The 16,860-nt window shown below is 52.5% G+C and overlaps 3 protein-coding genes and 1 long non-coding RNA gene across 6 annotated transcripts in view; 1 reads left to right on the top strand and 3 right to left on the bottom strand.

Moving 5' to 3' along the window:
• Positions 1-16,860, bottom strand: part of LOC116436886 (zinc finger protein 660-like) — a 163,335-nt gene that overhangs the window by 65,418 nt on the left and 81,057 nt on the right. The window lies entirely within an intron of this gene.
• LOC116436931 (zinc finger protein 79-like) overlaps positions 1-16,860 on the bottom strand; it is a 509,410-nt gene that overhangs the window by 420,695 nt on the left and 71,855 nt on the right. The gene's annotated exons all lie outside the window — the stretch shown is intronic.
• LOC116436957 overlaps positions 1-16,860 on the top strand; it is a 133,737-nt gene that overhangs the window by 89,067 nt on the left and 27,810 nt on the right. The gene's annotated exons all lie outside the window — the stretch shown is intronic.
• LOC116436903 (class I histocompatibility antigen, F10 alpha chain-like) lies at positions 1,321-15,816 on the bottom strand. 3 transcript variants are annotated; one of them, XM_032094347.1, is made up of 9 exons: positions 15,714-15,816; positions 10,424-10,687; positions 9,880-10,155; positions 9,418-9,753; positions 9,208-9,315; positions 9,068-9,103; positions 8,937-8,948; positions 1,925-1,945; positions 1,321-1,670 (listed from the first exon to the last, which is right to left on the bottom strand). In XM_032094347.1, the coding sequence occupies exons 1-9, from the start codon at positions 15,787-15,789 to the stop codon at positions 1,642-1,644; spliced, it is 1,158 nt and encodes a 385-aa protein (XP_031950238.1). In that variant the 5' UTR covers positions 15,790-15,816; the 3' UTR covers positions 1,321-1,641. The 3 variants fall into 3 exon arrangements, with proteins under 3 accessions (XP_031950238.1, XP_031950240.1, XP_031950239.1); XM_032094349.1 differs by having other exon boundaries at positions 9,418-9,690; XM_032094348.1 differs by lacking the exon at positions 15,714-15,816 and adding an exon at positions 12,477-12,572.

Raw genomic sequence — 16,860 nt, 5'->3', positions numbered from 1 at the left:
TTATCAGAAAAGTACAAGCCACTGACATGACCCAGAGATAGCATGAAGCAGAGAATGAGGCAAAAGGACAAATTTTCAAGATTGCACAGCCTTTTTAAAGGTTAATTACCCAATGAAAACTTAAAATGCAAGATATTTTCACTTTTCTACCAATGTCTAATAAATCATCTAGTCACCCAGGAACTGCGGAATTCTTTATCCAATCATGCCAGACTACTTCTACCACAGAATATGGAATAGATGAAGAAGAAGAAGAAGATCTGGAGAACAATAACAATCCTCAATTTTGATGTTTTTTGCTTTTATCTATTTCCTATATTAATAAACCCAAAACCTCTAAATTTTTCACCCTGTGAACATCTTACATGATATTCTATCACCTAGTTCACACCATTGTAGATTCTAGTTCTTCCCAGAGGCTAGGCAATTTTCTCCATGGACGAAGGTCAAAAACAGTGTTGTCCAGGGGGGTAGAACCCTTCAAAACAGGCGGAGAAGTATTCTCAGTATTGTGGGTTCCCACAAAGAGAAACAGATTTATTGCCCAAAGCAGAGGAATTTCATACAAAATTTGAATCATCGGGAATAATCATGGTTCTTGGCTTTAAAACACGGGAAAATGGGAAATTGATCTGTTGGGGAGAGCTGTGGGGTGGGTGGGAGCAGCAGGATGGACAGGGCTGAGATGGGAGAGGCTGGGATGGGTGGGAGCAGCGGGATGGGCAGGGCTGGGATGGGAGGGGCCAGGATGGGCAGGGCTGGGATGGGTGGGAGCAGCGGGATGGGCAGGGCTGGGATGGGAGGGGCCAGGATGGGCAGGGCTGGGATGGGTGGGAGCAGCGGGATGGGCAGGGCTGGGATGGGAGAGGCCGGGATGGGCAGGGCCGGGATGGGCGGGAGCAGCGGGATGGGCAGGGCTGGGATGGGAGAGGCCGGGATGGGCAGGGCCGGGATGGGCGGGAGCAGCGGGATGAGCAGGGTCGGGATGGGAGAGGCCGGGATGGGCAGGGCCGGGATGGGCAGGAGCAGTGGGATGAGCTTGGCTGAATCTGAAGAGGGAAGGGGCTGGCTCTGGTCCCGCTCTGTGGATCGCTCAGGCGATTCCTGTCAGGATGAGAGAGGGTCACAGTGTCTCCCTGTCCCTATTCCACAGGATGGACCTGGCTGTGGAGCCCATGGAGAGCGGGAGCTGCTCTGGAATCCCACCTGATCCTGCTCCAATCCTGCCTGTACTAGTTTGAAAACAAACCAGTGGGAGGCACCAAGTCAGAATAACAATTTAACAGGGATATCAAAAAAATAAAGGCAGAAAACACTGGGCTAAACTTACAGAGTCAGGATACAACCTGACACCCTGTTAGTCAGGGTGGCGGTAGCAGTCCGATAAGATGGTGGCTGCAGTCCTCCTTGAAGTGGTAGATGTGGTTCTGCCGAAGCAATGATCCTGTAGAAGGGGCTGCTCTTCCTCAGAAGGTCCAGTGGTGGCTATGTAGCTCCTGTCCACTGGAAATCCAGTGGAAACAGTGTCTCTGGTGCTCAGAGTCTCAGATTATATCCAGGATGGAATGCTTGGTTCCTCACTCTGGGTGGAGCATCTCGAAATGGGATGATGCGTCTTGAGGCCAGACCTTGATGGGCTCATTAACAGAAGATGGTCCGGAGGGAGTTATCTATGAGTCAGGCCGCAGGACAATGATGGGCCATTAACAGAAAGATAGTCTGGGGGGAGGAGGCAAGGAAACACTGCCCCACCTGATTTCAACGGCTGATGGGGATGGTAATAGAATACACTGCAACCCAGAACACTGCCGCAATCCTGCTCCATCCATCCCACCTAATCCTGCTCCATCCATCCCACCTGATCTTGCTCCATCCATCCTGACCCGGTCCCCTTCTGGAATCCCACCCCAATCCCGCTCCGTACCTGCAGATGAGCCGTTGGTTCCTGTGGAAGGTATCTTTTCAGCTTTATACCGGCTAGCGCTTGTATTTCAATGCCTTAGAAAGCCTCGAGCAGCCTTGAGAGGTAGCACGGGCGATCTAGCACTTTAGTAGCTCTAAAATCGGTACCTGAATCAGCTGCAGAGCAAATACCATCAGCAGAAGCAAAGAGGGAGAAATATAGCTCCCTGCTCGCTCAGTTCCCTGCAGTTAGAAGCTTTCAAATGAGACAGACGACCAGAGATGTTTACAGGAAAGTAGCTGAGCTGAGAGAGGGCGTTTGCCTCCCCTCGACCATCTTTATTAGGAGAGGGGGAAAGGGGAGGACTGGGGGCGGACCCGGGGTGAGCGGCCAATCAGACACTGCTGAAGAGTCTGAGTTACATTTGGCTTTGCCCGCGCTTGGAACAAAGGAGCTATGAGCACATGTCTTTGGGAGGGGGGAGGGGAAGCTCAGAACAGGCAGCAACAATTCCCTATTTTTTTTTCTTTAAAGCTGGGTTGTAACTCTTAGTAACTTAAAAGTGCATAGAACAGTAACAAAACAACAGTGCAAAATATAATTGTAATCTATTGTCCCTACAACTCGACAGTACCTAGGATGCCTTTAAACTAGTTCCCCAGTCAAAACTCAGGGGTTTAGTCAGGACATCTATGGTATGGAGTATCAGGACAAAGATTTACAAAATACAGTGCAAAAACCTGAGTGCAAAACAGTGCAACTTAACTTAAGGGATTAACATAAAGATCTGCAGTAGGGGGTTTACATGAAGGTGCAAAATCAGGATTCTTTTTACGGCGTCTCTTCCAGGAGGCAGTTTTAACCTCCTTAACTTTTGAGGAAGTGACACAAGGTTTTACCCACTTGCCTGGGATCCATCTCAGTCCTTGAGGGGTAGATACACTGGCATACCCACGTCCCCAAGTTACAAGTTTGTATGGTCCTTGGATTTTTTGAGTCTCTGGGTCTCGGATCAGGACTTCTGGATTTTCCTGCAGTTTCTGTCTCCTGGTGTTCTGGAAATGACGATAGATGGGAGGGTTTGGATCCTCAAAGGTGCCATTCAGGAAGTTTATGGTAAACAGTGCTTTGCTGAGTCTGAGGACAGGTGAGTTGAGTTTGGTGGTCCCTGATTGTTGTAGCAGCATTCGCTTGAGGGTTTGATGGGCACGTTCAACAATGCCTTGTCCAGTTGGGGAGTGAGGAATACCTGTAACATGTCGAAATCCCCACTGCTGATGAAAGTTTTTAAACTCCTGGGAGGTGTAGGCAGGTCCATTATCAGTTTTTATCTCCTCAGGTATACCGAGCACAGCAAAAGCTTGGACAAGATGTTTTTCAACGTCCTTAGCCTTTTCACCTGCATGTGCAGAGGCATACATAGCACCAGAGAAGGTATCAATAGAAACATGAACGTATTTTAATCTCCCAAATTCAGGGAAATGTGTGACGTCCATTTGCCACACTTCACCGCTATTAATGCCTCTGGGATTGACCCCCATGCCCAGTGATGGAAGCTGTAGCTTCTGGCAGTTGGGACATGTTGCCACTATTGCTTTTGCTTGTGTCCGCGACAGATGGAACATGCGGATAAGAGCAGGAATATTTTGATGGTACATGGCATGGCTCAATTTTGCTTGTTCAAAAACTTGGGGGAGCCTTGGTAAGTCGGCTGATAGAACTATGTCTGCTGGCATAGCCAGGGCATCAGCTCTACGATAGCCCTCTGCAATAAATCCTGGCAGGTTTGTATGTGACCTCACATGCATGACAAAATAGGGATGCTCTCTGTGGGAAACCAGATAAATTAATTTTGAGAGTAAATCATAAATTTTCTTGTTTGAGATTTCTTTTAGGAGAGCATGCTCAGCTCTAACAGTTACTCCAGCTACATATGCTGAGTCTGTGACCAAATTAAAGGGTTCTTTGAACCTCTCAAATGCTCTAACGACAGCTGCTAGTTCAGCTACTTGTGGTGATCCCTGGATTACCTCAATGTCAGATTCCCACTTTTGCGTCTTTGGATTTTTCCATGTGACCGCGGACTTTTTACTTTTTCCTGAAGCATCAGTAAAAACGGTAATCGCATCGAGGGGTTTTCTACTTTGAATTTCTCGAGGGATGAAAGAGAATGGTAGATTAAACATGTCATGTTTTGGGTAATGATTTGAGATTTGGCCTGAGTAACTATCTAATGCAAATTGTAAATTTATATTATTTTGGAGTAGGTGATCTAATGCATCAGTTGTTACAGGTAAATAGATGCATGCAAAGTCACATCCTGCCAGGGTGCGGAGCCTTGCTCTACCCTTCATGATAATTTTTGCCATTAGTTCTTGTGGCTGTGTGATGGTTTTAGGAGGTTGGAGTGGAAGGAATACCCATTCAATTATGATGAGGGGTTCCTTCTGCTCTTTGTCCCACTGAAATATGAGGCCATGAAAGCGTGGTACCTTCCCTAGAATGACAAGCTTAAAGGGGAGGGAGGGCTGATACCTGTGCGCTTGTCTGGTGGAAATGAGCTCTTGTATCTTTTTGAGAGACTGCCTTGCCTCTTCTGTCAGGGATCTAGGGGATGCTGGACCGCCTTCCCCTTTTACTAGGTTTGCGATAGGAGCTACATCCTCTGTGGTGAGTCCTAACCAGGACCTTAAATACTTCAGTGTCCCACAGATCTGTTGCACTTCCTCTAATGTTTTTGGGTTATTATTAATGGTGACAGGTGTTGGGGTGATAGAGGTTTCTGTGATTTTGAGTCTGAGGTATTTCCAAGGGCTTGTTCTCTGCATTTTTTCAGGTTGTAATTCAAAGCCCTTGGCCTCTAGGGCCTCAACCACCATGTTAAGTGTCTGCTCGAGATACTGATTATTGGGAGCACACACCAGCACATCATCCATGTAATGCAGGATGATGGCTTTCTCTGCCTTGGCACGGATGGGAGATAGAATTTTAGCAATATACTCTTGGCAGAGAGTTGGGGAATTTTTCATACCTTGGGGAAGCACAAGCCAATGATAACGTTCCATGGGAGTTTCACGATTAAGAGATGGTACAGAAAATGCAAATCGGGGGGCATCTGCAGGGTGGAGTGGAATATGAAAGAAGCAATCTTTGATGTCAAGAACAGCTAAATGCCAATGTTGTGGGAGCATTGAAGGTGATGGCATACCTGGCTGAAGGGGTCCCATGTCTTCAATAACCTTATTAACTTCTCTAAGATCTTGGAGTAGCCTATATTTGTTCTTTCCCGGTTTTTGTATTACAAACACGGGTGTGTTCCATGGGCTGTTAGTTGGAACTATATTTCCTTTAGCCAATTGTTCAGCTACTAATGTTTTGAGTGCCTCTAAGTTTTCTTTTTTTTAACGACCACTGGTTAACCCACACGGGTTCATCTGTTTTCCAAGTTAATTTATGTGGATGGCACTCTGCTTCAGTGGCCTGCAAGGGAAAATTTTGATGTCTAGGCGTGATATCAATTTTTGTTCCCCACTGAGACATGGCATCCCTTCCCCACAGGGTGAATTTGGTGTCTAGGACATACGGACGAAGTGTCGCTATTTGTCCTTCAGGACCTTCAATTCGAATGGTGTGTTTGGACTGCTTTGCAATTTGGGTACCTCCAATCCCTTGTATGATGCCCTGAGATTGCAATTCCCATTGCGTAGGCCACTTATCAAATGGAATGACAGACACATCAGCACCTGTGTCTATCATTCCCATTATACTGATTTTATGTGATTTGTAACGGAGCTTACATTCTATTACAGGTTTGTTGTTTCCCAAAACCTCAGTCCAAGAGATGGCTGGGATATGACCATCTGTGGGCAGGTATTTGGGCAGTGGAAAGGCCTGTGCAATGACTTGACCTTTAGGCATAAAATACGGCGGATATATACATTGTACCATTAGGTTAGAACACCCGTTCTGATCCACTTTCATCAGTGTGGGTGTAACCTCTATCCCAGCAGGTGTTTCCCGAGTGTCCCCAATAACAAAAAGGTATGTAAATTCTGGCATGTGGTCCACATTCTGGAATGAAATGGGTATTACAGTCTGTTTGTTGTTGTTGAAATGGTGTGCTTTATCACAGGTTACCTTAAACCTGAGTCCAGAAGTCCAAGTTGCTTTGTCTGCAGCCCTATTTATGTCTGAACGCGGAGCTGTTAGGACGCGTTGAGTCGCTAGTTTCCCTGCTGTTGACCTGGGGAAACAGTCTTTGGAGAGTTTTTATCAGCAGTTATAATTGCTCTGCAATTGCGAGCTACATGTCCCTTTTTCTGACAACGATAGCATACAAAGTTACCGTGCGATTGAGTTTCTCCTGTACCTGTAACATTCTCCACAACCTCCCCAACCATCCCCACTTTTTTCAAAAAGGGAGCAGCTGTGTTCAGCTGCGCCTTCTTCGTACAGACTTCGAGGATGGATTCAACAGTAGGAGGAGGATGCAGCGGGAGAGTGAGAATGACTTGTTTGCAAGCATCATTCGTATTAACTTGGAGAAGTTCGAGTAGGAGCGCTTGTTGGAGGTCAGGATTAGGGACCTGGGAAGAGACAGCTTCGTACAAACGGTTATAAAAGTGAATAATATTTTCATTTGGCAATTGCTTGATGGTGGTATAATGAGAATTAGGAGTTTGAGATGGCAATAATGTTAAGGCCTTTTCAGCAGCACGTGTGATTTCAGTAAGAACTGGACGAGGGATAAGCATTGCTTGTTTTTGAGGATTTGCCATATTATTGTCACCAGATAAAAGGTCTAATGTGATATAATTGTTTTCAAAATCCAGGTAATTATCTGGAGTTTGCCACAAAATTTTTAATAAATCAGATAAAATTATTTTCCATTGCTTTTTCCACACCATAAAATCACCAGGTGTGAGAAGAGTTTGCATTAATGTAAGTAAATCATGAGGTACAAGTAAGTGAGTTGCAAAAGTAGCACTTAAAAGGCTCTTAAAATAATTACTATGCATTCCAAACTCCTTAATTGCCTTGCACAAATCCTTAATATCAGAATAAGAAAGGGGTTTCCAGTCAGGGTTAGCTCCATTGCTAGTACAAGAGAGTGTAGTAGAAGCAGTTGGAGTTACTTCCTGGTAGCCATGGGTTCCCGGATTCAGAGGGGCAGTCACAGGACTGTGGGAACCTGGGGCGGGACAATGGGAAGCAGGGGCGGGGAGTGGAGGGGCAGGGGCGGGGAGTGGAGGCGGGGACACGGCCGGAGGAGGGGAGGGGTCGGGGGCGGGGTTGTGGGAGGCAGGGGCGGCACTTGAGCCGTGGGCGGGAACAGAGGGAGGGGTGAAACACGACGCTGTGGGGGTGGGGGCGGGGGCGGGGTCAGGTTGTAACACAGGAGTGGGAGGGGATGGGGACAAGAAGGGATTTGTGGGATGGGGAGAAAGGGATTGTGAGAGGTGTAGTTTGGAGAGGAAGGACCATTGCGTCCGCCATTACTGGAGACAAACAAACTCGGAGAAAAGGGGTTGGGGGGAGGGGTTTTTTCCCGGGCTGCCAGCACATGGCAATGGCTGTCCCTGGGAACAAAGAGATCAGGGGAGAAGGGGTTTTTATGCGCGCTTGAAACATGAGGGCTAGAAACTGGGGAAAAGGGAGTGGAGAAAAGGGGTTGGGAAGGTCCTGGGATGGGCTCCGGATTCCCATCCAAGGCAGGGTGCTGAGGAAACACGGGTGAGCCAGGAGGACGATAGCTCTCCTGTGCTGAGAAGCAGTCTGCTCTAGCTGTGTTTTCCAGCGTAGGGGAAGAGGGGTCCGGGACACAGGGGTTGGAAGAGGGTATAAGGGAATTAACAGGGGGGTTTTGCAGCGGCTTTTCATGTACTGCCTTTTTCTCCGGCAAAGTATAACTTAGTAACAGGAGAGGAAAGAATTTTGAAACTGTTTTATCTCCTGCACGCCTCAGAGAGGAGAGTTTTCTCCCCACCTTATCCCAAAATTCAGCAGATCTTATGTCCTCGGAGGTCAGATTAGGAAAGTACTGAAAAAGCCATTGTACAAAAGATTGAACTAGATTTTTAGGGTATTTATGCCCAGTTAAAGAAAGGTAACTTTGAACTTGGTGGTATATTTCTCTATGGTGTGCAGAAACTTCAGATCCCATTATGAATGCACCACCAAACCTCAACCTCAACTCGCCAAAAAGGAGGAAAAAAAAAAAAAAAAAAGAGAAAGTTTGCACCGGCACCAGCTTAAGACAGGAGCCCCTAAACCAGCAGGGAAATACTCACCAGAATTCTGGATTTATCACAGGAAAGCAGGTCCGGAGAAAAAAAAAAACGCGAGAAAGGTCTTCTGCTTTCCAGCCGTTCCCTCGCCACGTGGCGTGGGGGGAGGGTACAGGCTGAGGCTCTGGGTTCGATGTTACACAAAAAGTAACACCTCGCCACACAGAGCTGGCACAGCAGGACGTGCAGAGCTAACTCCAGCAGACACGCAGCTGCTGGGACACCCTGAAAGTCTCTCAGAACCGGAGTTCAGAGATAGCACGTTGGGCGCCAAATGTGGAAGGTATCTTTTCAGCTTTATACCGGCTAGCGCTTGTATTTCAATGCCTTAGAAAGCCTCGAGCAGCCTTGAGAGGTAGCACGGGCAATCTAGCACTTTAGTAGCTCTAAAATCGGTACCTGAATCAGCTGCAGAGCAAATACCATCAGCAGAAGCAAAGAGGGAGAAATATAGCTCCCTGCTCGCTCAATTCCCTGCAGTTAGAAGCCTTCAAATGAGACAGACGACCAGAGATGTTCACAGGAAAGTAGCTGAGCTGAGAGAGGGCGTTTGCCTCCCCTCGACCATCTTTATTAGGAGAGGGGGAAAGGGGAGGACTGGGGGCGGACCCGGGGTGAGCGGCCAATCAGACACTGCTGAAGAGTCTGAGTTACATTTGGCTTTGCCCGCGCTTGGAACAAAGGAGCTATGAGCACATGTCTTTGGGAGGGGGGAGGGGAAGCTCAAAACAGGCAGCAACAGGTTCCCATGTCTTTTCCTGCAGAAAGAGAAGATCCATGACATTCCAGCATGGATCACACACTGGGATTACCCCCAGGATTCATCCTGGGTCACGCATGGAAGGCATCCAGAGCCGGATACACTGCTGGTACTCACCGGCTGGCGGGCTGTATCCATGGTTCTGCCTCCTCCCTACAGAAATAAAGTGGGATCAGCGCCCGTGCTGGGGGATTCCTGGAACAGTGCCGGGCGGATCCGTGCCCCTTCCCAACCCCCATCCTGTGTCAACCCCGTACCGGATTGGAGCTTCCAGACGATGAATCCGACAAGGGGAATGAGGATGACAATGGCAGCAATGACGAACACAGCAACCACCAGGGTGAGATTCCTGCCAGATTCCGGCTCTGGGAAATGCAGGACAGTGAGCGGGGGGGAGGGGAATCCCCATTTGGGAATTCCCAAATTCCCAATTCCCACATTCCCAATTCCCACACTCCCAGCCTCACCCCAGGTGAAGATCCCGGGCTCCGGCATTCCGGAATGCTCCACCCGGCACCGGTACTGCTCCCACTCCTCCGGCCGCGCCTCGATCCTGGCCCAGGTGTGGAAGGTGCCGTCGCTGTTGGGAACGACCCCGCCCCACTCCGTCTCCTGATCCCGGATTTCATCCCCCTTCATCCAGCTGACCGCGATGGGCCTGGGGTAGAATCCGTACACGTGGCAGGACAAGATCAGCGTCCCGAATTCCTCTTTTCCGGACACATGGACATCAGGGGGTTCTGGAATGGGGTAACGGTGAGATGCATCCATGGAATTCCACAGGAACGGGATGGGGATGAGATCTAGTCATGGAATTCCACGGGAATGGGATGGGGGTGAGATCCACCCATGGAATTCCCACAGGAATTACCATCTTCCCAAGTCCTCCATTCCCAAATCCTAGATTCCCACAGGAATTATGCTCCCACCTTTGTGTTCCAGCGCCTGCCGCCCATATCTGACATATTTTCGGAGCTCTTCTGGGCAGATGTGCTTCAGGTAATTCTTCTGTCGCTCCACCGTGAACCCGTCACTATTCCGGAGCCTCCTGGTGACCTGGGCAGTGCCATCGGCCACCACGAAGCTCTGGGATCCCGGCTCGAAGGAGAGGAAATCCCGCCCGTCGTAGCCATACCGAAAGGATCCATGGACGCTCCCATCGGACAGGAGGTCACAGCCATAAATGTACTGCAGTGTGTGGAGACCTGGGGGGGAATCGGACCCACAGAGACCCATGGAATTGTGTCCCAGCCCCACAGAGCCACATAGTCTGATGGAAACCCACAGATCCCATTCTAGCCCCTTGGAGCCCCATGGATCCACATCCCAAATGCATGGATCACAATAGATCCACATCCCAGCTGAATGGATCCCCATCGCAGCCTCTTGGAGCCCTGTGAATCCACATCCCAGCCCCACGGATCCCATCCCAGCCCCACAGATCCCATCCCAGCTCCAGCTCCTCCCACTCACCCCCGCTCTGGTTGTACCGGGCCCGCAGCGTCTCCAGGTCAATGGCATCGGTGTGCTGGTTCCCCTTGCAGATCTCAGTCTGGCCATCCCAATATCCCGGCTCAGGTCCCTCCTCCATCCACGGCGTCTGCGGCTCCATCCGGCCCCGCTCGCTGTCGTAACGCCAGAAGGGGATCCCATCCAGGAACCCCACGGACACGAACTGGGGGACCCCCGGGCCGGGCTCCGACACCGCCACGTGCAGGTACCGCAGGGAGTGGAGAACTGAGGGGACACGGAGATTTGGGGGGTCTGGGAGGGTCATGGATCAATGAAAGGGGAACTGGGAGAGCTGGGAAGCGGTTGGGGATCTCATGATCCAGGAAAAGGGGGTACAGGGAGTCCCTGTGCCCAGGAAAAGGGGTCCAGGGGTCCCCAGTGCCAGGGAAAGAGGAGTCACGAGGTGGGGAGACGTGGGATAGCTGGAATGGGGGCCTCGGGGGTCCTTGACGCAGAGGAAAGGGGGAGATGGGGGATGAGAAAAGCAGGAATGGGGGTCCAGGGGGTCTCAGGGTCAAGGAAAAGGGGGAAGTCTGGGGACTGGGGAAGGTAAGATGGCTGGGAAGGAGGTATCGGGTGGGACTGGTGCAGGATAAAGGAGTGCAGGGAGGTCCCAGTGCCTGGGACTGGAAATTTGGGGGGACCCCCAGGGACCCTCCCAGACCCCGGGACCCCCATCAGAAAGCGCAGGGGGTGCAGAGCTGGGGGGACACAGAGACTGGAGGGGTCTGGGGGCGTCCAAGCGTCGTCAGGAAGCGGAATGGGGAGAGCTGGGAAGGGTCCGAGGCTCAAGGAAGGGACTGGGAAAGGCAGGAATGGGGGTGCAGAGGGTCTCTTAGGTTTTAACTTTTATATTTTTCAAATCCTGTACTGCTTAGTGTGTAACTCTGAAGTTTCTTGTAGCCTGTTAAATTCTGCTCTCTCATGCCAGGTAGACATAACAAAGCCTCTCTGGGCCTGCTCTTCAAGGACACCCAGACCGTCCTAGGCCCAAAAAGTATAAACCAAAAGCCTTTGAGAGGGGGACAAGTGGAGGGGAAATTACATCATTAAACTGAAACTTTAATTGGAGAATTAACCCTGATATGCAAATGAACCAAACCTATAAAAGTGTGAAGAACTCATGACCTGGGGTCCATCTTGGCAAAAGCCTCTGGCTCCCCAGGGGTACCTTGGAAGGCCTTTCAAATAAACACCTGCTTTATTCCCTTACTCCTGTCTAGTCTCTCTTTCTAGAAGGCCTCTTAAGGCATCACCTGGGTCACAGGAAAGGGGGGGCTGGGGCTGGGAGAGGCAGGCGGATCCCAGGGGCGCAGTCTGGGAGACCCGAAAGTGAAAGAGACCGAGGGAGTGCGGGGGGAGGGGAGGGGAGGGGATGGGGAAAAAGGGGAATTCCAGAGAATTCAGCTGGATCCCACTGGATCCCCGCTGCCGCGACGCCCTTGGAGACCCCTGGGAAGCCCGGGACCCTCCAGGATGCCCTTTCGGGAAGCAGCAGGAGTGGAAAACAGGGGACACAGAAATTTGGGAGATCTAGGGGGTGCAAAAGCCAAGGAAAAGGGCGGGACTGGAGTCCAGGAAGGGTGGGATGCCCGGGAAGGGGTGCAGGGGTGTCCCAGTCCCGGATAAGGGGGTGCAGGGGATCCCGGTGCCCAGGAATGGGGGTTCAGGGGAATTCCCATGTTGGGGAATGCGGGTTCAGGGAAGTTTCCTTCCCAGCTTTCGGGATTCAGGGGAGTCCCGGTGCCACATAAGGTGGTCTGGGGCTTTCTGGTGCTGGGGAAGGGGTTACAGGGGAGTGCCGGTGCCAGGAAATGAATGTTCAAGGGGGTCCCTGTGCCCAGGAATGGCGGTTCAGGGGGGCTCCGGTGCCAGATAAGGGGGTACAGGGGGGTCCCGGTGCTGGGGAAGGGGATGGAAGGAGATCACAGGATCAAAAATGGGGGTTCAGGGGGCTTCCAGTGGCCGGAAATGGAACTTTGGGCGGGGTCCCGGTGCCGGGGGTCCCACTCACCTTTCTTCACCCTCCCCAGGGCCCCCAGGAGCCCCAAGAGCACCCCAAGAGCCGGCGCCGGAGCCATCACACTGCTCCACTATGGCCCCACTTGGTCCCGTTCCAGCCCTGGCCCCCCCATTGGAGCCGCTATTTCCCGCTTGCCAGTGGCAACCCAATTATTTTGTCAGTGGGGGGATCCCGGTCTCAGAGGTTGGGACTCAGAAGCAGAAGAACCCGAGGGAGCGTGGGGGGGGGTGGGAGCGGAGGGGCTGGGGAAAGGGGAATTCCCGGGAATTCTTCTGGATCCCTCTGGATCCCCACTGCAACCCTCCTGGAGCCCTCTGGGAAGCACCTGGGACACCCTGGGACCCCCCCTTAAGAAAGCCATGGGAGTGGAGAACTGGGGGGATACGGAAATTTGGGAGACCTGGGCGGGGTCCAAAGGTCAAAGAAAAGGGTGGGTCCGGGGTCTGGGAAGGGCAGGATGCCCAGGAAGGGATGCAGGGGGTCCCAGTGCCAGATAAGGGGGTGCAGGGGGTGCCAGAACATGTAAAGGGGATCCAGGAGGGGGTCCCCATGCCCAGGAATGGGGTTTCAGGGGGTTCCAGGTCAAGGAAAGGGGGATGAGACCACTGGAAGAGGCGGGATGGGGGGTCCGGGGGTGCCCCTGTGCCCAGGAAAGGGGGTCCAGGGGTCTCTGGTGTTGAGGAAAAAGGAGGCTGGGGGCTGGGAAAGGCAGGAATGGGGGTGCAGGGGGTTCCTGCATCAAGGAAAAGCAGGGGCTAAGGTCTCGGAGAGGGGGAGGGCCGGGAAAGCGGGTACGGGGGGGCATTGGTGCAGGATAAGGGAGTTCAGGGGGGTCCCCGTGCCCAGGAATTGGGGATTCAGGGGGATTCCAATCCTGGATATGGGGGTTCAGGGGGTCCCCGAGATGGGGAAATTGTCTCAGTTCCCCCAAAATGGAGATCCAGGGGAGTCCCTGTGCCCAGGATTGGGGGTTCAGGGGGTCCTGATGCCGAATAAGGGGGTGCAGAGGGGTCCAAGTACCCTGAAATGGGGGTTCAGGGGAGTTCCCTTCCCAGAAATCAGGGTTCAGGGGGGTCCCAGTGCCAGATAAGGGGGTGGTGGGCATCTGATGCTGGGGAAGGGGTGGAGGGGGGTCCCCGCTCACAGGAATGGGGGTTCAGGGGGTCCTGGTGCTGGATGAGGAGGTGAAGTGGGTCCCGGTGCCCAAGAAATGGGCTTCAGGGGGGTTCCCTTCTCGGGTTTTGGGGTTCAGGGGGGTCCTGGTGCCGGGAGATGGGGGTTCAGGGGGGTCTCTGTGCCCAGGAATGGGGGGTCAGGGGGGTCCCGGTGCCAGATAAGGGGGTGCAGGGGTTCCCGGTGCTGAGGAAGGGGGTACAGGGGGGGGTCCCAGTGCCCGGAAATGAACGTTCAAGGGGGTCACCGTGCCCAGGAAGGGAGGTTCAGAGGGGTCCCGGTGCCGGGGGCAATCAGCAGTCACGGGCAGATTCCGGTGGCACAGCGTGGGAGAGGTGACAGTGACAGGGAGTGCGGGGGAAGAGGAGGGGATGGAGGAAACCCTAGGAATTGCCCTGAATCCCCCCTGGGAACCCCTGTGTTATAAATATATATTATAATACTGGCTTCTCGCAAAGTATTAAGGTAGATATTATATAATGTTAGAAATGCTTTTTGCTGTGTAGATGTAGTTTTCTCTCTTTTTAGCAAGAATGTTAGCAAGTGTGCAAGTAAGAGAACCTCCAAGTGAACACAGGATGAGGCCCAAGGAGCTGCTAAGCAACACTTTGTCCAGAGAACAAAAGGGCCCAAAGGCTGCTCCGCCCCGAGAACGGGCGGCCAGGAGAGCCCAGAGCCGCTATCACCGCTCTGGCCGGGGGGCAAAGAGGCCCAAAGCTGCAATCAGCCCTGACTGTCTGGAGAATTAAGAGATCCACCCCACCATCGACTCTTATCTAGTGGGCCCAACCCCAAGAATCAAAAGAAATAAAACCACAAGGCAGAAGACTACGCATGCTCTAAAAAGGCGGGACCAAGGAGTGGCCATGCAGAACAGCTCTGAGAAAAGTTTTAATATTAATAGAGAACGGACAATAAAAATGATATAAAAGGGACTCACCTCGAGCATCAGGCGTGCTCTTGGCAGAGCGCCAAGGCACCCGGCCGTTATCCCTTTGCTTTATTTTATGTGTCTCTTATTGTCTTTATATTAAACTCTTTAAATTCTAACAGGAGAGTGAACCTCGTTTTTCACACCTGGCACCCCCCCACAGGAAACGCAGGGGGTGGAGAGCTGGGGGACTCAGAGACTGGAGGGGTCTGGGGGTGTCCAAGGGTCAGGAAGCGGAACTGGGAGAGCCGGGAAGGGTCCGAGGTTCAAGGAAGGGACTGGGAGACGCGGGGTGGGGGGTCCAGGGGGTCCCTGTGCCCACGAAAGGGGATCCAGGGGTCCCCGGTGTGGAGGGAAGCAGGGTCTGGGTGCTGGGAAAGGCAGGAATGGGGGTGCAGGGGGTCCCAGGGACACGGGAAAGGGGGGCTGGGGCTGGGAGAGGCGGGCGGAGCCCGGGAGCGAAGTTTGGGAAACGCGGAAGCCAAAGAGACCGAGGGAGCGCGGGGGAAGGGGAGGGGGGAAAAGTGGGAATTCCAGGGAATTCAGCTGGATCCCACTGGATCCCCGCTGCCGCGACTCCCCTGGAGACCCCTGAGACGCCCGGGACCCTCTGGGACCTCCTTTTGGGAAGCGGTGGGAGTGGAAAACAGGGGGGACACGAAAATTTGGGAGATCTGGGGGGTCCAAAAGCCGAGGAAAAGGGCGGGACTGGGGTCTGGGAAGGGCGGGATGCCCGGGAAGGGGGTGCAGGGGGGTCCCAGTCCCGGATAAGGGGATGCAGGGGAGTTTCCTTCCCGGAATTCGGGGTTCAGGGGGGTCCCAGTACACGAAAATGGAGATTCAGGGGGGTTCTGGTGGCAGATAAGGGTGTACAGGGGTTCTCGAGTCTAGGGAAGGGGGTGCAGGGGGGTCCCAGTGCCAGGAAATGAACGTACAAGGAGGTCCCGGTGCCCGGGAATGGGGGTTCAGGGGGGTCCCGGTGCTGGGAAGGGGATGGAGGGCGGTCACAGGACCAAAAATGGGACTTCCGGGGAGTTCCCGTGCCCGGGAATGGGGGTTTAGGGGGTTCCCGGTGGGCGGAAATGGAGGTTCAGAGGGGTCCCGGTGCCGGGGGTCCCACTCACCTTTCGTCGCCCCCCCCGGGGCCCCCAGGAGCCCCAGGAGCCCCAAGAGCACCCCCAGATCCGGCGCTGGAGCCATCGCAGCCGTCACCGAGCGGAGCTGTGGCGCAGCTTGTGAAACGCGAAAGCGAAAGGGACCGGGGGAGCGCGGCGGGGGGGGGGGGGGGGAAAAGGGGGAACTCCAGGGAATTCACCTGGATCCCCTCCCTGGACCCTCCCTGGACCCTCCCCGGCCACGCAGTGCGGGACCCCCGGGCCGGGCTGGGCTGAACTCCCGAGCCCTGTGGCCAAACTCTGCCTGTAAATCATGCCACAACCGGGCCAGGAGACACTTCAGAGACAGAGCCAGAGAAGTGGGTATTTGCTTTATTCGGCGCGCCAGGTGTGTGGGGATCGCTCCTCCAAACACACACACACCGGTGTCTTGTTGACTCCGGCGAGGGAAGACATGCAGTCAGTCAATGTGATTGATAATGCAAGCTTCAGTTTATTGAAATTCAAACTTTGCTTTTATACACTCAAATATGCATACTTGTCACTTCTCTATTGATGCTGGGTAAAAAGCTACATTTTACACGTATTGCTAATGTTGCGATTCAGGGTTCCTCCTCATCTCTCATGGTCAGTACATCTTGTCAGCACGTCCTGTTGTTTATCTATAACAGGATTGTCAAGAACACTGCGTTTGTGTCTTTGTCTTCTTTCTTTATTCTCATGATTTCTGTTCTCACTATTTCCTTATTCTGCAGCTAGCAAGAGGCTTACAAAGGCCTGCTGATTTCTGCAGTTAGCAAGAGGCCTACTTATGTCAAGCTAAAAAGGTGTTTGCTTGTACAGCTCTTCCAGGGACCCATGTCCCTGATCCTCCAATCATTCCTCAACACTGGTGCTCACTACAACACACTATTAAGGGTTAAATTATGAATATTCATCACATTCCGTGGGACAGGTGTGGTTATACAAATTGTTTCTCAGAAGTCATTAATATCATTAGCATACGGGTCACGCATGCGCTGTGTGTCCTGGTGGTCGTGCTGAGGAAGACCTCTCCTCTTCCTCAGGGGTCTTTCTGATGAAGACCAGTAGTCATCCTCACAGTGCACTTTTCACCTTTCTCCCTGGGCATAGGTAGTCCTTTGAGGAATGATTC

This window comes from Corvus moneduloides, chromosome 31 (assembly GCF_009650955.1).
Source record: "Corvus moneduloides isolate bCorMon1 chromosome 31, bCorMon1.pri, whole genome shotgun sequence".
In the NCBI taxonomy this organism is placed as follows: domain Eukaryota; kingdom Metazoa; phylum Chordata; class Aves; order Passeriformes; family Corvidae; genus Corvus; species Corvus moneduloides.
This window is presented reverse-complemented; position numbering and strand designations above follow the sequence as displayed.